The sequence below is a fragment of the Microcaecilia unicolor genome, chromosome 6, assembly GCF_901765095.1.
Source record: "Microcaecilia unicolor chromosome 6, aMicUni1.1, whole genome shotgun sequence".
Taxonomy (NCBI): Eukaryota; Metazoa; Chordata; class Amphibia; order Gymnophiona; family Siphonopidae; genus Microcaecilia; species Microcaecilia unicolor.
In genome coordinates, this window is record NC_044036.1 from 13,409,108 (window position 1) to 13,426,004 (window position 16,897).

General features: G+C 43.2%; 1 protein-coding gene across 1 annotated transcript in view; it reads right to left on the reverse strand.

Moving 5' to 3' along the window:
* Nucleotides 1–16,897, reverse strand: part of POMGNT1 (protein O-linked mannose N-acetylglucosaminyltransferase 1 (beta 1,2-)) — an 86,840-nt gene that overhangs the window by 21,620 nt on the left and 48,323 nt on the right. Inside the window, exons 12-14 of the mRNA XM_030206094.1 lie at nucleotides 12,560–12,601; nucleotides 4,824–4,882; nucleotides 1,513–1,585 (exon numbers count right to left, since the gene is read on the reverse strand). Coding sequence (XP_030061954.1) covers nucleotides 1,513–1,585; nucleotides 4,824–4,882; nucleotides 12,560–12,601 — 174 coding nt within the window. The remainder of the gene's footprint in view (nucleotides 1–1,512; nucleotides 1,586–4,823; nucleotides 4,883–12,559; nucleotides 12,602–16,897) is intronic.

Consider the following 16,897-nt stretch of genomic DNA (forward strand, 5'->3'; position numbering starts at 1 on the left):
ACATGGAATGTTGCTAGTGGAATAGCAACATTCCATGTAGAATCTCCAATAGTAGCAACATTCCATGTAGAATCTCCAATAGCAGCAACATTCCATGTAGAATCTCCAATAGTATCTATTTTATTTTTGTTACATTTGTACCCTGCGCTTTCCCACTCATGGCAGGCTCAATGCGGCTTACATGGGGCAATGGAGGGTTAAGTGACTTGCTCAGAGTCACAAGGAGTTGCCTGTGCCGGGAATCGAACTCAGTTCCTCAGTTCCCCAGGACCAAAGTCCACCACCCTAACCACTAGGCCACTCCTCCACTAGCAAAAGCAAGTCTCTCACCAATTTATTAGAGCTTTTGAAGGTGTCAAGCTACATGTGGATAACGATCTTACATCTGGATTTTTAGAAGGCATTTAACAATTAGAAGACCCCTCAGGAAAGTAGAGTCATGGGATAGAAGACAATGCCTTTCTACGAATAACAAACAACTATAAGGTAGGAAAGAATAGGACTAATCAGTGAGCATTCCACATGGAAAAAGTATCTCAAGAATCTGGACTGGGACTTACATCGCTTAACACACTCATAATGATCTATAGAAAGGAGCAACAAATGAGGTGACCAAAGTTGTTCAAACAGCAGAGGAACGTGAAAATCTGCAGAAGGATCTTGTGAGCTTAGTCAAGATCGGGAGGCGGGGCTGGTGGTTGGGAGGCGGGGATAGTGCTGGGCAGAGTTATACGGTCTGTGCCAGACCCGGTGGTGGGAGGCGGGGCTGGTGGTTGGGAGGCGGGGATAGTGCTAGACAGACTTGTACGGTCTGTGCCAGAGCCGGTGGTTGGGAGGTGAAGATAGTGCTGGGCAGACTTATATGGTCTGTGCCAGAGCCGGTGGTGGGAGGCGGGGCTGGTGGTTGGGAGGCGGGGATAGTGCTGGACAGACTTGTATGGTCTGTGCCAGAGCCGGTGGTTGGGAGGCAGGGCTGGTGGTTGGGAGGTGAAGATAGTGCTGGGCAGACTTATATGGTCAGTGCCAGAGCTTGGGAAGCGGGGCTGGTTGTTGGGAGGCGGGGATAGTGCTGGGCAGACTTATACGGTCTGTGCCCCGAGGAGCACAGGTACAAATCAAAGTACGGTATACACAAAAAGCAGCAAATATGAGTTATCTTGTTGGGCAGACTGGATGGACTGTGCAGGTCTTTTTCTGCCGTCATCTACTATGTTACTATGTGAGACTAGGAGACGGGGTGCCCCAGGCCAAATTTAATACAAACGAGCACCATGATTCATACAGGGAAAAATAACCCAAACCACAGGTACCAACTGATAGGTTCTCAGTTCTTGGCGTGCTCATGAATATGTTGAAATTTTCAGCCTACTGTGTAGAATGTTAGGAATTACACAAAAGAAAGAAAACAGATTATGCCTCTGTGTGCAGTTCTCTAATAGAATTCCTGCATGCTTATGATTAAATTGCACACTACCGTAGAGATCAGAAGCCAGCCCCCTAGGGGTTACCTACCTGATCATTCCAGGCTGAAATGCAGTACAAACTCTCATCCTCTTCCAGTAAATGCAACGTTTGGATCAGGAAACTAAAAAGAGAACCAGAGCACCAAAAACCTCAGATCTGTTTCCCCACCAACACGGTAAGCCAAAAACAAATGTAGTCCCTTCTTTCAGCCACATGCCAAAGATTAAACCAGGCATGCAAAGCATAAGACAAATATCGAAATCTAATTATTAGTACATCATTATTGGACAAAACATGAAATTGCATCATCAATACTTTAAATCTCTTACAATTTGGGTTCAGACCTTTTCATAGCAAAGCTCGGTTATTTGCTTTAGTTTCAGGTGCTAAAATATTTCTGTCAAAGGATAAGGAAGTGATTTTGCTACAATCTGACTTAGCAGCGTTTGCATAACTATACCACTTGCCCTCAACTTCTAATCTTGTTCCCAGTTCTTGGTAGTTGGCTTGTGCCAGCACCTGCCTTACAGGGCCCCAACCCTAGTGCAATGCTTATCAATCTTTTTGTGGCATAAGTAATGCCACACTGGGAAAAGACCAAGGGTCCATCGAGCCCAGTATCCTGTCCACGACAGCGGCCAATCCAGGCAACGACTTCATGATCACAGCCACAGAAAATTGTATGAGCCCCCACCCGAAGCACAGAATAATGATGCACCTATGGAGAGCCAGGCCACGTTATCACCTTATTTGGGCTCCTGACCCACAGTTTGGGAAGCTTTGTCCTAGTGGCTACTCATGCTCTAGTCAGGGGACCTGACATGATCTCATTCTCCATGACATATGCTACCTTAAATAAAATGAAGCCAACTGTATGAGAGATGGATAATTACTATATCTGACACTGATCAGCCACTGAGGCCTTCAGTCCATGCCTATCCAACATCCCTATAAATTGAGAAAAGCAATATCCACTCCTACACCCTAAGACAATATTCAAGCACCTTTCTGACCTCACTTGCAATTTTCTTACTCCTGTAACTCACCTTGAGCTACTACTGAAAAAGGTGTGAGCAAAATCTAAATAAATAAATATCTGGGTTTAAAAAAAGGTTTGGACAAGTTCCTGGAGGTAAAGTCCATAGTCTGCTACTGAGACAGACATGGGGAAGCAACTGCTTGCCATGGGATCTTTAGCACGGAATGTTGACACAGTTGGGTTTCTGCCAGGTACTTTGTGACCTGGCTTGGCCACTGTTGGAAGCAGTATACTGGGCTATATGGACCATTGGTCTGACCCAGTATGGCTACTCATGTTCATGTGCCCATCTTTTTAGTTTGTGCTAAGTTGAATCCTGATGGTCTCCTTTAATATTCCATAAGGTCAGAGCACAAGGCTACAACACCTTCCCTCCATTTCTATCTCTCTGCTTCAATGCAGGTTTTATCCAATTATCTATGATGTATTTGTCATGTAATACCTCAGCGCCACCCCAAGCACCCACCTGGGATTAACCTGGTGGCCACGTGGCGGGTCCTACCAAGCACTGCCCAGGTCCGCCTGCACCTACGTATGTGCGCCTACACTGGAAACACCCTACACCCACCACTAGATCCCGCTTGCCTCTGGGCGAGTCTCCCACATGCAAGTTATTCCCCCAGTGGCTTCTAGGCCACTGGAAGCTGCAATCTTGGGACTCCATAGAAAACACTCACAGAACGAGAACACAAACTGCCAGGATTCTTAGTCAGTCCAGGACAACAGAGCTAACAAACTAATAGGTTTATTATCAAAAAAATAGTACAACAGTGAACAGGAAAAGTTTTAAAACAGCACACAGAAACAGGTAAAATAACAAGGACTCAGTACTAAAGCTAATCAAATACTTGATTGCTATTAAGTAGTACCTAGGGAGATCAGGAAAAGAAATTGCTCACAGAAATTGAACAGGGCCTCCTTGCAGAAGTCTACTCTCTTCACACTCCCAACTCTGAGATGGGGGAGTTCCAGCACATTCTGGGCTAGGTCTTTGGCTTCAGGGCCAATCAGGGCACAGAGCATTAGCACCGAGGGTGTTTGACCAATAACACTGCAGGTTACTTTTCTCCTTTAGAGAAGGTAAGCTAAAAAGAAAACAGACCTCTGCTACAGCTATAGTGCAGAGGTCAGGCACCACCTGCTAGACAATCAAGGGAAATACACTAAAGGGAAGAAAAGTGTCATAGGGCAGCATTATAAATCACAAAGCATGAAGTCCTCAGTTTCACCACAGTAGTTTTCCGCATAACTGAAGGACAGTAAAAATCACCATGTCAGTAAGCAAAAGAAAGATTCTAAAAGATTAAACATACATAACAAAAACTCCTATTTCAGAAAATTCATGAACTGAAAGAATAGGTCAGCAATGGGGCGGGGTCTGAAGTATGGAGTGGCATTTTGGAAAGGACGTCCAAGTCAGAACGTCACAAATCGTTGTCCATCTCACATGTATTTTAGAAGATACAACCTGTTCTAAAATACATGTGAGTTGGACGCCCATATACTTGAAACGAACTGTCCAAAGTATGACTAGAAAACCAAAACATGGACATCTGTATGGCAGCAGAGGAACATCCATATTTAAAATGGTCACAGACACCCATGAGGAGCAGAAGGGTAGCCTAAGAGGGTTGAGAATCAGGGGACCCAGGTTCAAATCCCACTTCAGCTGCTCTGTTAAGAACGTCCATAATACCCAAAGCTATTATAAAACCTGGTATCTCTTGCTGGTTTCAGAGAGAGGAAGGGGGACAATAACCATGGGGGATTAGGGAAGTGTCGTACCTTAATCCCTCCAGTGGGCAGCTATTCAAATCACAGCATCTTTCTGAAACCTGGACATAAGTACCAGGTCTAAATAAAAATTGTCATCTTTTAAGACGTGGATATCGCTTCCCCTTCTGTGATGAGAGTTGGATGTCCATGTTTTGGGCCCACCCTAGTCCCACCCAAAACATGCCCAGACCACACCCCCATGGACGTACTGCAGCGTTAGACGTCCATATTCTGCCTTCATAAAATTGGCATTTGGTTGTCCAGAGAATATGGATTTCTAAATGCCAATTTTACAGACGTCCAAAACAAGAATAGAGCTTCTAAAATAAGCACCATATTCTCCCAACTTCTACTGGAGAAGGATCATGGAGGATTCATTTTCTTTGCAAATACCAGTTCCACAGCAGACTCAACTTGGAAAAAGGAATCCAAGCTCTAGGGCCATAGGAACAAAAGGTTGCAGGTAATGTGCAAGGGTTACAGGACAAATACAGGGTGATCCAGCTTGAGTGTGCAGAACCAGCTATCTACCAACAATCCTCACCTAAAAAAATCTATTGATATATCCAAGTCCTCTTCTAGAACAACAGCAAATCTGGCATCCTGTGGAAAAAGAAATCAGACACTCAGTAACTGAACATTATACTTGGGTGTTCGATAATCTATTGGGACACAACTTATGAGCAAAGATACTTTTGGAAGCCCACCTCTTTAACATTGCTTTTGACTCGTAACCACTTGTAACCACTCGCCTCCACCTACCCTCCTCTCTTCCTTCCCGTTCACATTAATTGATTTGATTTGCTTACTTTATTTTTTGTCTATTACATTGTAAGCTCTTTGAGCAGGGACTGTCTTTTCATGTATGGTGTACAGCGCTGCGTATGCCTTGTAGTGCTATAGAAGTGATAAATAGTAGTAGTAGTAGTCTCTTGTAACCAGAGCTAATATTGTGATGTCATAATGCCTCAGGCCACCAATAAGAGCCAACCTCATCAGTGATGTCACAATGGCTTGATTGTCCTATACTTGGCTTACTTTTATTACATAGCTCTTTGAGCAGGGACTGTCTTTCTTCTATGTTTGTGCAGCGCTGCGTACGCTTTGTAGCGCTATAGAAATGCTAAATAGTAGTAGTAGTAGTAGTATCTCTCCACACTCGTCCTTCCCTACACCCCTTCTCGTGCACTCCGCTCCATGGATAAATCCTTCTTATCTGTTCCCTTCTCCACTACTGCCAACTCCAGACTTCGCGCCTTCTGTCTCGCTGCACCCTACGCCTGGAATAAACTTCCTGAGCCCCTACGTCTTGCCCCATCCTTGGCCACCTTTAAATCTAGACTGAAAGCCCACCTCTTTAACATTGCTTTTGACTCGTAACCACTTGTAACCACTCGCCTCCACCTACCCTCCTCTCTTCCTTCCCGTTCACATTAATTGATTTGATTTGCTTACTTTATTTATTTTTTGTCTATTAGATTGTAAGCTCTTTGAGCAGGGACTGTCTTTCTTCTATGTTTGTGCAGCGCTGCGTACGCCTTGTAGCGCTATAGAAATGCTAAATAGTAGTAGTAGTAGTAAGGCACTTGTGGTGAAATGAAATCTTTACCGTATTAGTTAGAATACCTTCCCCTTTACAAATTCCTGCATTGCTTGGCAAATGTTTGCCTATCTTGTGTAATGGTTCTGTAGCCCCTAGCAGCCTGGAAGCTTATCTTTGTGTGACTGAATGAGTTAAACTTGAGACAAGATGATATATCTTACCTGATAATTTTCTTTCCTTTGGTCCTATCAGACCAGTTCAGAACCTGTGGATTGTGTCTGTGAACCAGCGGATGGAGAGAGAAAAAAAATAGTAGTTTTGTAAGGGTAGCGTGAGTATTTTGAATGACAAAGCCAAGGAGCTCATATACAGAGTTGAGGGCAAGTGGCATAATCATGCGTAATATATGCCAATGAAGATCCACTGATCTTGGCAGATCACAGAACTGCAACGAAAGTTGGAGTAACTGAAATATACTGATAGGATAAGCAACTGAAGCAGAACTATTGTGGCATACTGTCATAAATCTCCGTAACTGAAGCAGGTATGATTGTACTCTAATGAAACACACATAACCAAGTGAAACAGGTGGCACTGAACGCCACTAAAACAGAGATCTGCGATTGAAGCAAGAGGTGATGTAGCACAGCAGCCAAGTTTTCTAAGTGAAGGCAGAATTGCTCAAACAAACAGCAGATAAATCCCTAGTAAAGGCAGAACAGACTATGTAATAGAAAGGGGTAACCATACAAAGGGGGAGCAAGTAATATAAGAATCAACAAGGGTGGGTTTCTAGACTGTCAGGTAGCCCTAAAGGAAAGAAAGTCAGGCAAGACCATTTCTCCTTCCTTAGCATACTACTAGACCAGTCCAGAACTTGTGGGGTGTAGCAAAGCAGTGCACAAAGAAGGTGGGAGTGCAACCCTGTAGCCTAACCAGCTTACCAAAAACCTGGGAAAACTACAGGAATCAGAGGAAGAAAACTGCCAAAAATACTGAGCTTAACATTCACAGTTCTGGGTAAATAGCCCTCCGTGTAAGACATTATACCAACTCAAAGACTGAAGCACAGCTTACTTTATTTTTTGTCTATTAGATTGTAAGCTCTTTGAGCAGGGACTGTCTTTCTTCTATGTTTGTGCAGCGCTGCGTACGCCTTGTAGCGCTATAGAAGTGATAAATAGTAGTAGTAGTAGTCTCTTGTAACCAGAGCTAATATTGTGATGTCATAATGCCTCAGGCCACCAATAAGAGCCAACCTCATCAGTGATGTCACAATGGCTTGATTGTCCTATACTTGGCTCACTTTTATTACATAGCTCTTTGAGCAGGGACTGTCTTTCTTCTATGTTTGTGAAGCTGCGTATGCCTTGTAGTGCTATAGAAATGCTAAATAGTAGTAGTAGTTGCAACATGGAAAAGCCAAAACAGAACCTAGAGAGGAAGCCAACACTTAATAGCCCCCGTAAGGCTAAAACATAAGAGATGAGAGATTTAAATATAGACGAGATAATGCCAAGGTGAACTCTGGTGGAGACTTCAAAACTGAAGCACAGATGAGAATATTAGGCTAAAAGGTAAAAAAAAATGCAAGGCTGAAAATCAGTGATACTGAGATCCTGAAACTGAGGAGACAGTCTGAAAGACACTGCACCTACAATGAAGATAAAATACAGCAGACACTCAAGAGATCGTGAAATATGGAATCACAGGAGACGAGACACTGAGAAAGTGAAGCACCACTAGTACCAACAAGCTGAAGAATTGCCATGTCACAGAGAAGGTGAAATGCACAGTAACTTTGTGAAGCTAGAGAATAAGTTATTCTGTGAGAATAAGACATCTCTGAATAAGTGAGATTAAGCAGAATTTATTCTGTACACATAAGTCTGACTGTCTCCATAAGCGGAGACTCAACTGTTTCCACAATCAGAAAGTCAGCTGACAGAGCAATAATCCACTTGACTCGATGAGGTGAGGCCCCAGCTGAGCCTGAGAATTGTGGCCCAGTTTATTCTGAAAAGTGAGGTCTAACGCATTCTGAAAAGCAAACTCCAGGTCATTTTGTGAAGCGCAGTGCTGCTGATTTAGGGGAGTGAAGGCCAGGTGATTTGGTGAAGCCCCACTCACTTAAGTTCTTGATGTAAGGTCCAGCTAATTTTACGGGGTTAAACCAACCCTGCTGTAATGATTACAACCAGCTGACTTATGAGCTGAAGTCCCAACCAAATCCTCAAGGTTGAATGAAGTTGATTCCGAAAGAAAAGGCGTAACCGGTACCATGAGGTCCAGCCCAGCTGATACAGTGATGCAACAAGGAGCCAGACCTGTTAACCTGAAACTATGGCCTCAGAAGACAAGCTAAAAATAGACAGGAATCTATACTCTTGCACCAGCAAGAACCATTAGCTTCAATTCTGAAGTCGCCCATACTATGTTGCCCATTCCAAGCAGAACTCGGAGCTCCATAGTCAAACTTTTTTTTTTGCTTTCACTCTTCTACACAGACTAAGGTCACAGTTTTCCTCAAGAAGCAAAAGAGAGCATAGGAAGTGAAGGTTTACCAATTTTAGGCAGCAGCAAATAACCAAAAACTAATATTACAAGTATCAACTGCCACTACTGAAACAGAATAGAGAAATGAAAATGAGCACCCAGTACAGAAAAAATGTGAAGATCGTAGAACTGCACTGAAAGCAAGTTGTTGCTCCTATCGAACAAGGGGAGATGCAACCTCCTGATTGCTAAGGTCTGCCATTAGGTCCCTTCTTACATGTGCTACAGTGGCCCTTAGCTAGGCACTAGCAAGGATAATTAGACTCCAAACTGCCCAAAACACTGCAGCCAGACTCATATTTGGAAAAGCGAAATACGAAAGCGCCACACCCCTCAGAGAAAAACTACACTGGCTCCCACTAAAAGAATGAATTATATTCAAAACATGTACCCTGGTTCATAAAATCATTCATGGTGAGGCCCCGATATATATGTTAGACCTCATAGACTTACCAGCTAGGAACACAATAAGATCACGCACATTCCTGAACCTCCATTACCCCAGTTGCAAAGAACCTAAATACAAATCAATATATGCGTCTAGCTTCTCCTACATCAGCACGCAACTATGGAATGCACTACCAAAGGCCATCAAAACAATGCACGACTTGGTAACCTTCCAGAAATTACTAAAGACTAACGTGTTCAAAAAGACATACCATAATGATCCTTCATAAGTGACCTGATATCAAAACTCGAACAGACCAAGTTATCTGAACTCTTTTACCTGTTTACCTAAATCACCTTGTCACCAATGAATGTTATGCATCACCCTTGATCTCTAATGCCTGAAATGAACTGTATATCTACTTACTTATAATTTATTTTTATCATTTTCTGTATTTCAAATATAATAGTACTTTGTATTTCTCATTCCGGAAATGGCAATCGCCATTACGGCATAATGTAAGCCACATTGAGCCTGCAAATAGGTGGGAAAATGTGGGATACAAATGCAACAGATAAATAAAATTAGATAAGCAATTCCAAACTAAGCTAAAAAAAAAAAATGTTAGACTAAAGAGCACAAACCAAGCTAGCTTTGGCAGAAAAGAGACAGAACAGCTTGCTTTAGGGATGGCTGTAGAATTTAATCAGATAAAGGAGGTGAAGAAAGAAACACTCTCCAAAGCAAGATGAGAAGGATTCACGCAGAATACCTGCTGATCCAAGAAAAGGATAAAACAGCCAACACCATTGTACTACAGAGCAAAGAAGTTCCTAAAGACTTAAAGTGTAACTAGATATTGTCTCCATTTGAGTGCTTCACCAAGGAGAATAATTGGGGTGGGGGGAAGGAGGGACAGAATACAGCCAATATTCAGCTGGTGCCAGTCAGCATTTTTTTTTTAAACGCTTACTGTCGATGGCTAGATTAGCCCTCAATACTCAGTGCCGAGTTACATGCAAGCACCAGTACTGAACATCGGGGGCTAAAATTGGTGAGGATGACCGCCAGAGACTATGCAAAACCCACATAACTATAATTTAATTTTAAAGCTGCTCCCCTCCTTCCTAACCTCTCCCACCTGCCCATGAGAATCAAGGCTCCCCCCCTAAATCTACCTGCATCCCTGGTGGTCCTACTGAGCACAAGAGCCAAGCCCCCTCGTTCCTGCCCCTTGCTGCTGGCCTCTGTAGATGGCTGCTGCAACTATTTTTTAAAATTGGTGGACAGAGGCAATGTTCAGCTGCAGTGCCCAGTTTAGTGCCACTGAATACCAAGAAGGCGGCAGCCACAGGCAATTTAAGAGGGCCCGAGCCTCTTCTGCCCACTTTAATCATTTTGAATATCAGCCGGAAATTGTTTAATAAAAGACAAACCAGCAGCAGTTCTGACTGTGAGCAGCGTAAGCTGCTACTCAGTAATCCCGATAAGAAAGAGATAAAGCTGGGGGAGGGGGTGCTCAAGATAAGACTGGTGTACTATGGTACTTAGCCTACCTGAAAAGCCAAGTTGCAGACCTGAGGGTAGTGAAAAACCCTGCCCAATGACACCTGGAGCTGCTGCAGTAAGGAAGATAACTTTTTTTTTTAAACCAGGAGCTGAAATTGAGCTTGTAAAATAAATCCTGTCAGAGTGTAAAAAGGCAAAAAAAAAATCAATAGAGGCATACAGCCATTAGGCACCACTGACTGCGGGCTGGAAATCAGCCACTTCTCCTGGTCTTCCTTCAGGAGAAATGCGAGACAGAGAAGACAATAGGAGAATTGAAAGTTCAATTAAACTTCAGAGAGCTGTGAAGAATAGCTTGAGAATAGCTACAATACAAACCAGATAAGCTTGACTGGGACCAGCAATTGCGCTTCACACCACAGGCACACAGGAATCAAAATTCAAAAAAGTCGCCTGCTTGCAGTCTCTTTAGTTAAGAGACCAAAAACTGCAAAAACTACCACATGCGGTACTCAACCCCCCCCCCCCCCCCCCCGGAAGATTTAGAGTTTTCCCACCAGGATAGTAGTCTCAGTCTTCTTACAGAACAACAGAGCAAGCTTGTGGCGCTTTACTTGTTTTTTTTCATGTCTGGAGGCAAATCTTCAAGTTGCAGAAGACAGACAGGGAAAGGACTAAGAGGCTTCTGAGTACGCCTCTCTGGGCTCATTTGAAAGATAGGACTTTCCGTGCCCAATTAGTATTCAGTACATAAGTTGGTCCAGGAGGCAGTTTCCCTGTTTTGTAGAGGCACTTGAATACCAAGAAATCCCTTGCCAGGGAAAAAAAAAAAGGGGAAGCAAGAGGAAAGGGACTTGGAATCAATATATGCTTCTCCTTCAGGCCTTGCCCTTTACATGCAGAAAAATATATTAGCTCAACCTAACCAGCCACCACTTCTTTAGGAACTTGACTAACTACCCCAGAATCTACAAAGTGAACCATCATCATCCACAAGAGACAGAGAAATACTGAGTGTTCTATGCCTGCATGCTACCGTTATTGGGCGAATCATGAAGAGCTACTTTCTCTGTCTCCATCTGCTGGTCGATGGACACAACACATAAGTTCTGAGCTGGTCTGATAGGACGCTAAGGAAGGAGAAGTTTCTTGCTCTTTCCCCAAAAAGCTGTAATAGTATAGCGTTCTGAATAAGGTTGATTCTACAGACTGCTTGCCTATGTGGTTCTAAGACAGGCCAAATGCATTGGCTGAGACACTGAACTGCAGTCACTTGCAGCACATCACCACCCTTTCTCCCCAGACATACTGGAAAGAAGTGGAAGGAGAGATGGGGTGAGGGTGATCCGTTCCCCTACCTCCCCCCCCCCACCCAATCGAGTCCCATCCAAAATAGCACTGTAGGAGATGAGGAAGAGGCTGCACTGAAGGCTTGTTTTTTTTTTTTTTAACTTCCTCTTCCAAAAACTTTAATGGCCAGCACTCAAGGAACTTACCTCTGGCCCCTCCCATGAGTAGGGCAGGATGACACTAGATACTGCAGCCACAAAATAAAAGTAGAAGTAAAAGTGCAATATACATTGTTGGACCACTGCTTTGAAATAAACTGCCTGGCAATTTATGTGTTTTGTCATCTTTTGATGTATTTAAAAGGAGGTTGAAAATTCATTTGTTTGCACTGGCATATACTTGATGGAAAGGTGATCTGAGGATAGACAATTTGTGCTTTGCTGTCTTGATATTGCGTTTGATATTTGTGTTGTTTTTATGTTGTTTATATTATGTATTTTTTTTGTTACCCACTTAATTATAAGATGAATATAAATACAATAAATAAAATTCTACAAGGATTGGGAAGGGGGGAAGGAAGGAGCAGCACCACCAGATTCAAATACTTGATCTCTGGCCTTCACAAACCCTAGTCCTATAGTCTATACGCAAAGGGCTATTGCCTCAAACTCCGTCTATGCTCCAACAGGAATCTACAGCCTTCCAGGGGAGAGGCCTACTTGTAGTTGCTGCACCAGACCACATATATGCATTATACTGAGCAGCTGAGATCTGGCATGAACGATAAGGAAGTTAAATGACCTTATGCTCACAACACCAGCTTGTCAGGAATCTCCTCACACTGAGCACATGGGGGGGTGGGGGGAGGATGAGGAGGAAGTGGTGAAATGATATCTCTCAACAATGGGAAGGGGGATACCATGCTTACAGCTTGTAAAATACTGCCACTAAAAAAGGGGCGGATAGGAGGAACATTAAGGGAGGACTTACTTACAGGATGTAGATTGAAAGTTGCTGTCAGACTGGCCTTGTAGTGCTGTAGGGGCAAAACAACCGATTAGCAACTTATGTGATTTTCAATTGTTTCATTTTATAAACTGCCCCTCACAGCCACCATAGTGGTTTACATCTTAAAATTTTAAAACAACCAGCTACATAAACCAAAACATATACAATTATAATAAATATCAATTACCCAATTCCCACTGGTGAATTTTTAAAAAATCCATGTTTTCATTGTTTGACAAAAGAAAAAAAAAGATAGCTTATTTTCCATTGACAGCAGGATATATCAGGGACACTGCTTTCTTTCACTCGGGATTCCCAGAGAGTTTCCTATCTAGGCCTAAGACAGCAAAGTACAAGGGGGTTAAAAAAAAAACCTCCACTTCTTTTACTGGTTTGGAAGTTTGGTTCTCCTCTGCTTGATTCTCTTCTCACTTTAATTCCCTCCCACCCTATAACTTGCATTTCCTATACAGCACTCCCAATACACCATTTAACATCTGACCGAAAAAAATCTAATTACATAATCTAGCTGATGTGGTATTCATCATCGTAGTTCAAGTGTGCTACCTCATTCCATCATACCTGTGGTTCCTTCAACCTAAGGCAAACCATTTGGAGACTCAGAACTTGCCCCATCTGTCCACAAATTTGCGCTATACAAGGGAAGCTCACCAAACAAACACTGGCTGCAATTAAAGCAACTTTCAGGACACCTCACCATCTGACCAAGTTACCATACCACCTTTATCACAGAGAATAAAGCAATCCATAAATAAATGGGTGCTGGTAGATTGCGACCTGTCAAATACAGACATCCATCTTACCAAGTGACTCCCCTACAAAATTCATTTAAAGCACTAGAACGTTATGATACTGATGAAACCAGAACTGAAGCCAAGACAGTAATTCAAAAGAAATCACATTCCCAAAATACAGACAAAACATCTCAAAACCAAAAGGTCTTGGAGCTAGGGGACTACGTTACCCGAGGCATTCAACTGGAAACAGACCTCATGGGTCCCAACAAAGTGATATGCCTTCTCGTTTCTGTTACTAACCAAATACTGAATGTCATCAGAGGAGAGAGTAAAGATTCTAGGGTTGATATTGTATAACCCACTTTGGAAAAGAAAGGAGTAGGGTATCTGATGGCACTTCCAAACCACCACCAAGGTAGTTTCTCCCTGTTGACTTCTTCGGGACCTTACACCCTCCTTGGTGTTGTGTTGGAAGTGCCATCAGATACCCCAATTCCTTTGTTTTCCCTGTGACTTTTTTTTTGTAGTTTTGTCTTGGTTCCTCCATCTTTGGTGGGTTCTTCCTGTAACCCACTTGGGAACAAATGACCTGGCCAGGGGATAGCACACCTGTAGTTCAGAGAGCTTTCCAGAAGCAGGGGGAGGGGATGAGGTCCTTGGTAAAGAAAGAAGCTTTTTCTGAAATACTGCCTGCCTACGGAAGGGGTGAGGAAAAGACTACACAATGCAAAGTACTTCAAAATAGGTGGCTCAAAACCTGTTACCAAAAAAGGTGGTTTTAAATACATAGGAAGATGGGGTAACATATGGAAAACAAAAGCTATTTTGTAATGAAGGGCTACATCTTTCTGAGAAAAAGAAAAAAGATCCTTAGGAAGAAATACAGGCAATACATTTCTAGGCTAGAAGGAAGGTGGGGGTGCTAACGGAAGAAGACGAAATCCAGCAGTCACCCCCACCAAAGCCAACAGCAAAGAGTAACAGCAGTGAAGAAAGAATTAAAATAAACCATCTTAGCAACTCACCAATCAGCATGAATGTAGATGGGGAGACTAGGCAGAAAGATAAAGAAGGTGAGAGAGACCATGGTGTTCATTTCCAAAGCACTTAAGACTTACCAAGTTCCATAGGTTACTACGTAACTTTTTGAATCTAAGTGCTTTGAAAATACACCTCAATATGTAACTGGAAAGCTATGAGTTCAAATGCTCGCAGCCTACGCAACAAAATTCATGATCTGCAAGCGCTGATATTGTTTCTATCACACCGAGACATGGTTTAATGACTCCCACAAATTGGATGATAACATTCCAAGCTATATACCTATTTAGGAAAGATAGACATGGCCAGAAAGATGGAGGAGTAGCTTTATATGTGAAAAAGAATATTAAAATGGCTGAAATGCAGGGGGCCTGTGGAGGGGAAGAAGGGAAAGGGAAATGGGACTTGATATACCACCTTTCTGTGGTATTTTGCAACTACATTCAAAGTGGTTTACATAGTATATTCAGGTACTTATTTTGTACCAGGGGCAATGGAGTGTTAAGTGACTTGCCCACAGTCACAAAGAGCTGCAGTGGGAATAGAACCCAGTTCCCCAGGATCAAAGTCCGCTGCACTAACCACTAGGCTACTCTTCCACTCCGGATTGTCTTAGAAATGAAAGACGGAACCTCCATCCACACAAGTGTTGTCTACAGATCGACAAACATAACAGAGAAGGTGAACAAAGATTTGGTGATGAAGTCCAAAAGATGGGAATGAATGGGGAGGTGCTATTGCTGGGAGATTTCAACCTGCTGGATGAGGACTGGAAGGTCCCATCCGCAGAATCATAAAAAAGTAGAGATTATGGATGCTTTTCAAAGTGCACTGCTCACATGATGACAGAACCCACAAGAGGAGGGGTGACACTAGGATCTTGTGCTCACAAATGGAGATAGTGTGTCCAATGTCCAGGTGGGTTTGATGCAAGAGCTAAAGCTGCATGAAGACACACAAAGCTCAAAGTTCCGGAATTTAAAGAATGCTGACTTTGGTAAAATGGAGAGGGAGAACCTGAAGAAAGAGATGATGGGAAGGAAGGACATAAGAGTGGTGGAAAATCTGTGGTTCAAACTCAAAGGAGCTATAAAAAAAATCAGCAACAGATCTTTATGTGAGGAAGGTAAAAAGGTTGCTGACAAAAATAAAGGCAAAACATAATGTAAGCGTCGCCACACTGGGACAGACCGAAGGTCCATCAAACCCAGAATCCTGTTTCCAACAGCGGCCAATCCAGGACACTAGTACCTGGCAAGATCCCAGAACAGTAAAACAAGAGGTGGCATTCATGAAATACAAAACAATGCAAGAGGAGGAACATAGAACACAGAGGTTAGGGCTCTTCAGCTTTTCCATACTACACAGCTCTCAATCAGGATTCTGCCCAAACCACAGCACAGAAGCTGTACTAACATCACTGGTAACAGACCTAAGAAAAGTGATTAGAACAGGTCGCAGGGCCATGATCCTCCAATTCACCATGTCATTGGCTTTCGACCTGGTAGACCATGGGCTGCTACTGAACATGCTAGACAACGTAGGAGTAAGTGACAAGGTTTTTTTCATGGTTTGTAGGATTCCTGAGCAACCTATCCTACAAAGTGAAAATGCCAGGATCCCTATTGGCGGAACAGATCCCAGAATGCAGAGTGCCCCAAGGCTCCCTCATATCGCCTTCACTATTTAGCATTCTGATGGCACCCCTGGGCCGCAAACTTAGAAACGAATGGCTATGAAACATACATCTACACCGATGTAACCATATGCATCCACTTCTCCGACGACACCGTGAATGCAAAAAGAAATCCTACCACACTTGAAGCAGCAAAGTATTTATACAGATTATTTCCTGACCCCAAACCACAGACATCTGCGTTTTAAATCATTCAGATCATTGATGCAGGCACCTAGTGCCAAAACGCAGAACAGTGTGAAGTCTGAGTCTATCCTCTGAATTTCCACCATCTTTTGGGAATTTGTTTTATGCAGACTTTATGGTTTACCAGTTCTTGCTCCAGGGTTCTTGGATTCATTTTTATTGGTCCACAACTATTTTCCTTGTCCTTATGACAAACAGTGGTAGATAAAATGAGGCATGTGATTCGCTGGTCAGGGCCCTTCTGCTGTGTGGACGTCCTGTTAGATTGGAAACTCATGCAGAGTCCATGGGGTCGGTAAGCACACACTGACACAGAGAGCCCTGTGCTAACTGCTGCTACTGTCACCATAGTTTGGTTATGTAAGAAGGCAGGAGGAAGCGGATGAAGAAGGGGAGGGGAAGGGAGTAGAAGCTTGCTATTTTCTTCCCATCATTTGGGGGTCACATGAATTTTAAGTGTTAAAATTGATTCATCCTATAATATAATTCTCACCTCCAACGTTCTGTGCCTGGGACCGTGGATCGGTGGTCTCCGAGGCACCATCAGTGACGTCCCACCTCACGCCCCTCCCACACTCTGTGACGTTACCCCTCACGCCCCTCCGCATAACCTAACCGCCCTCACGCCCCTCCGCATAACCTA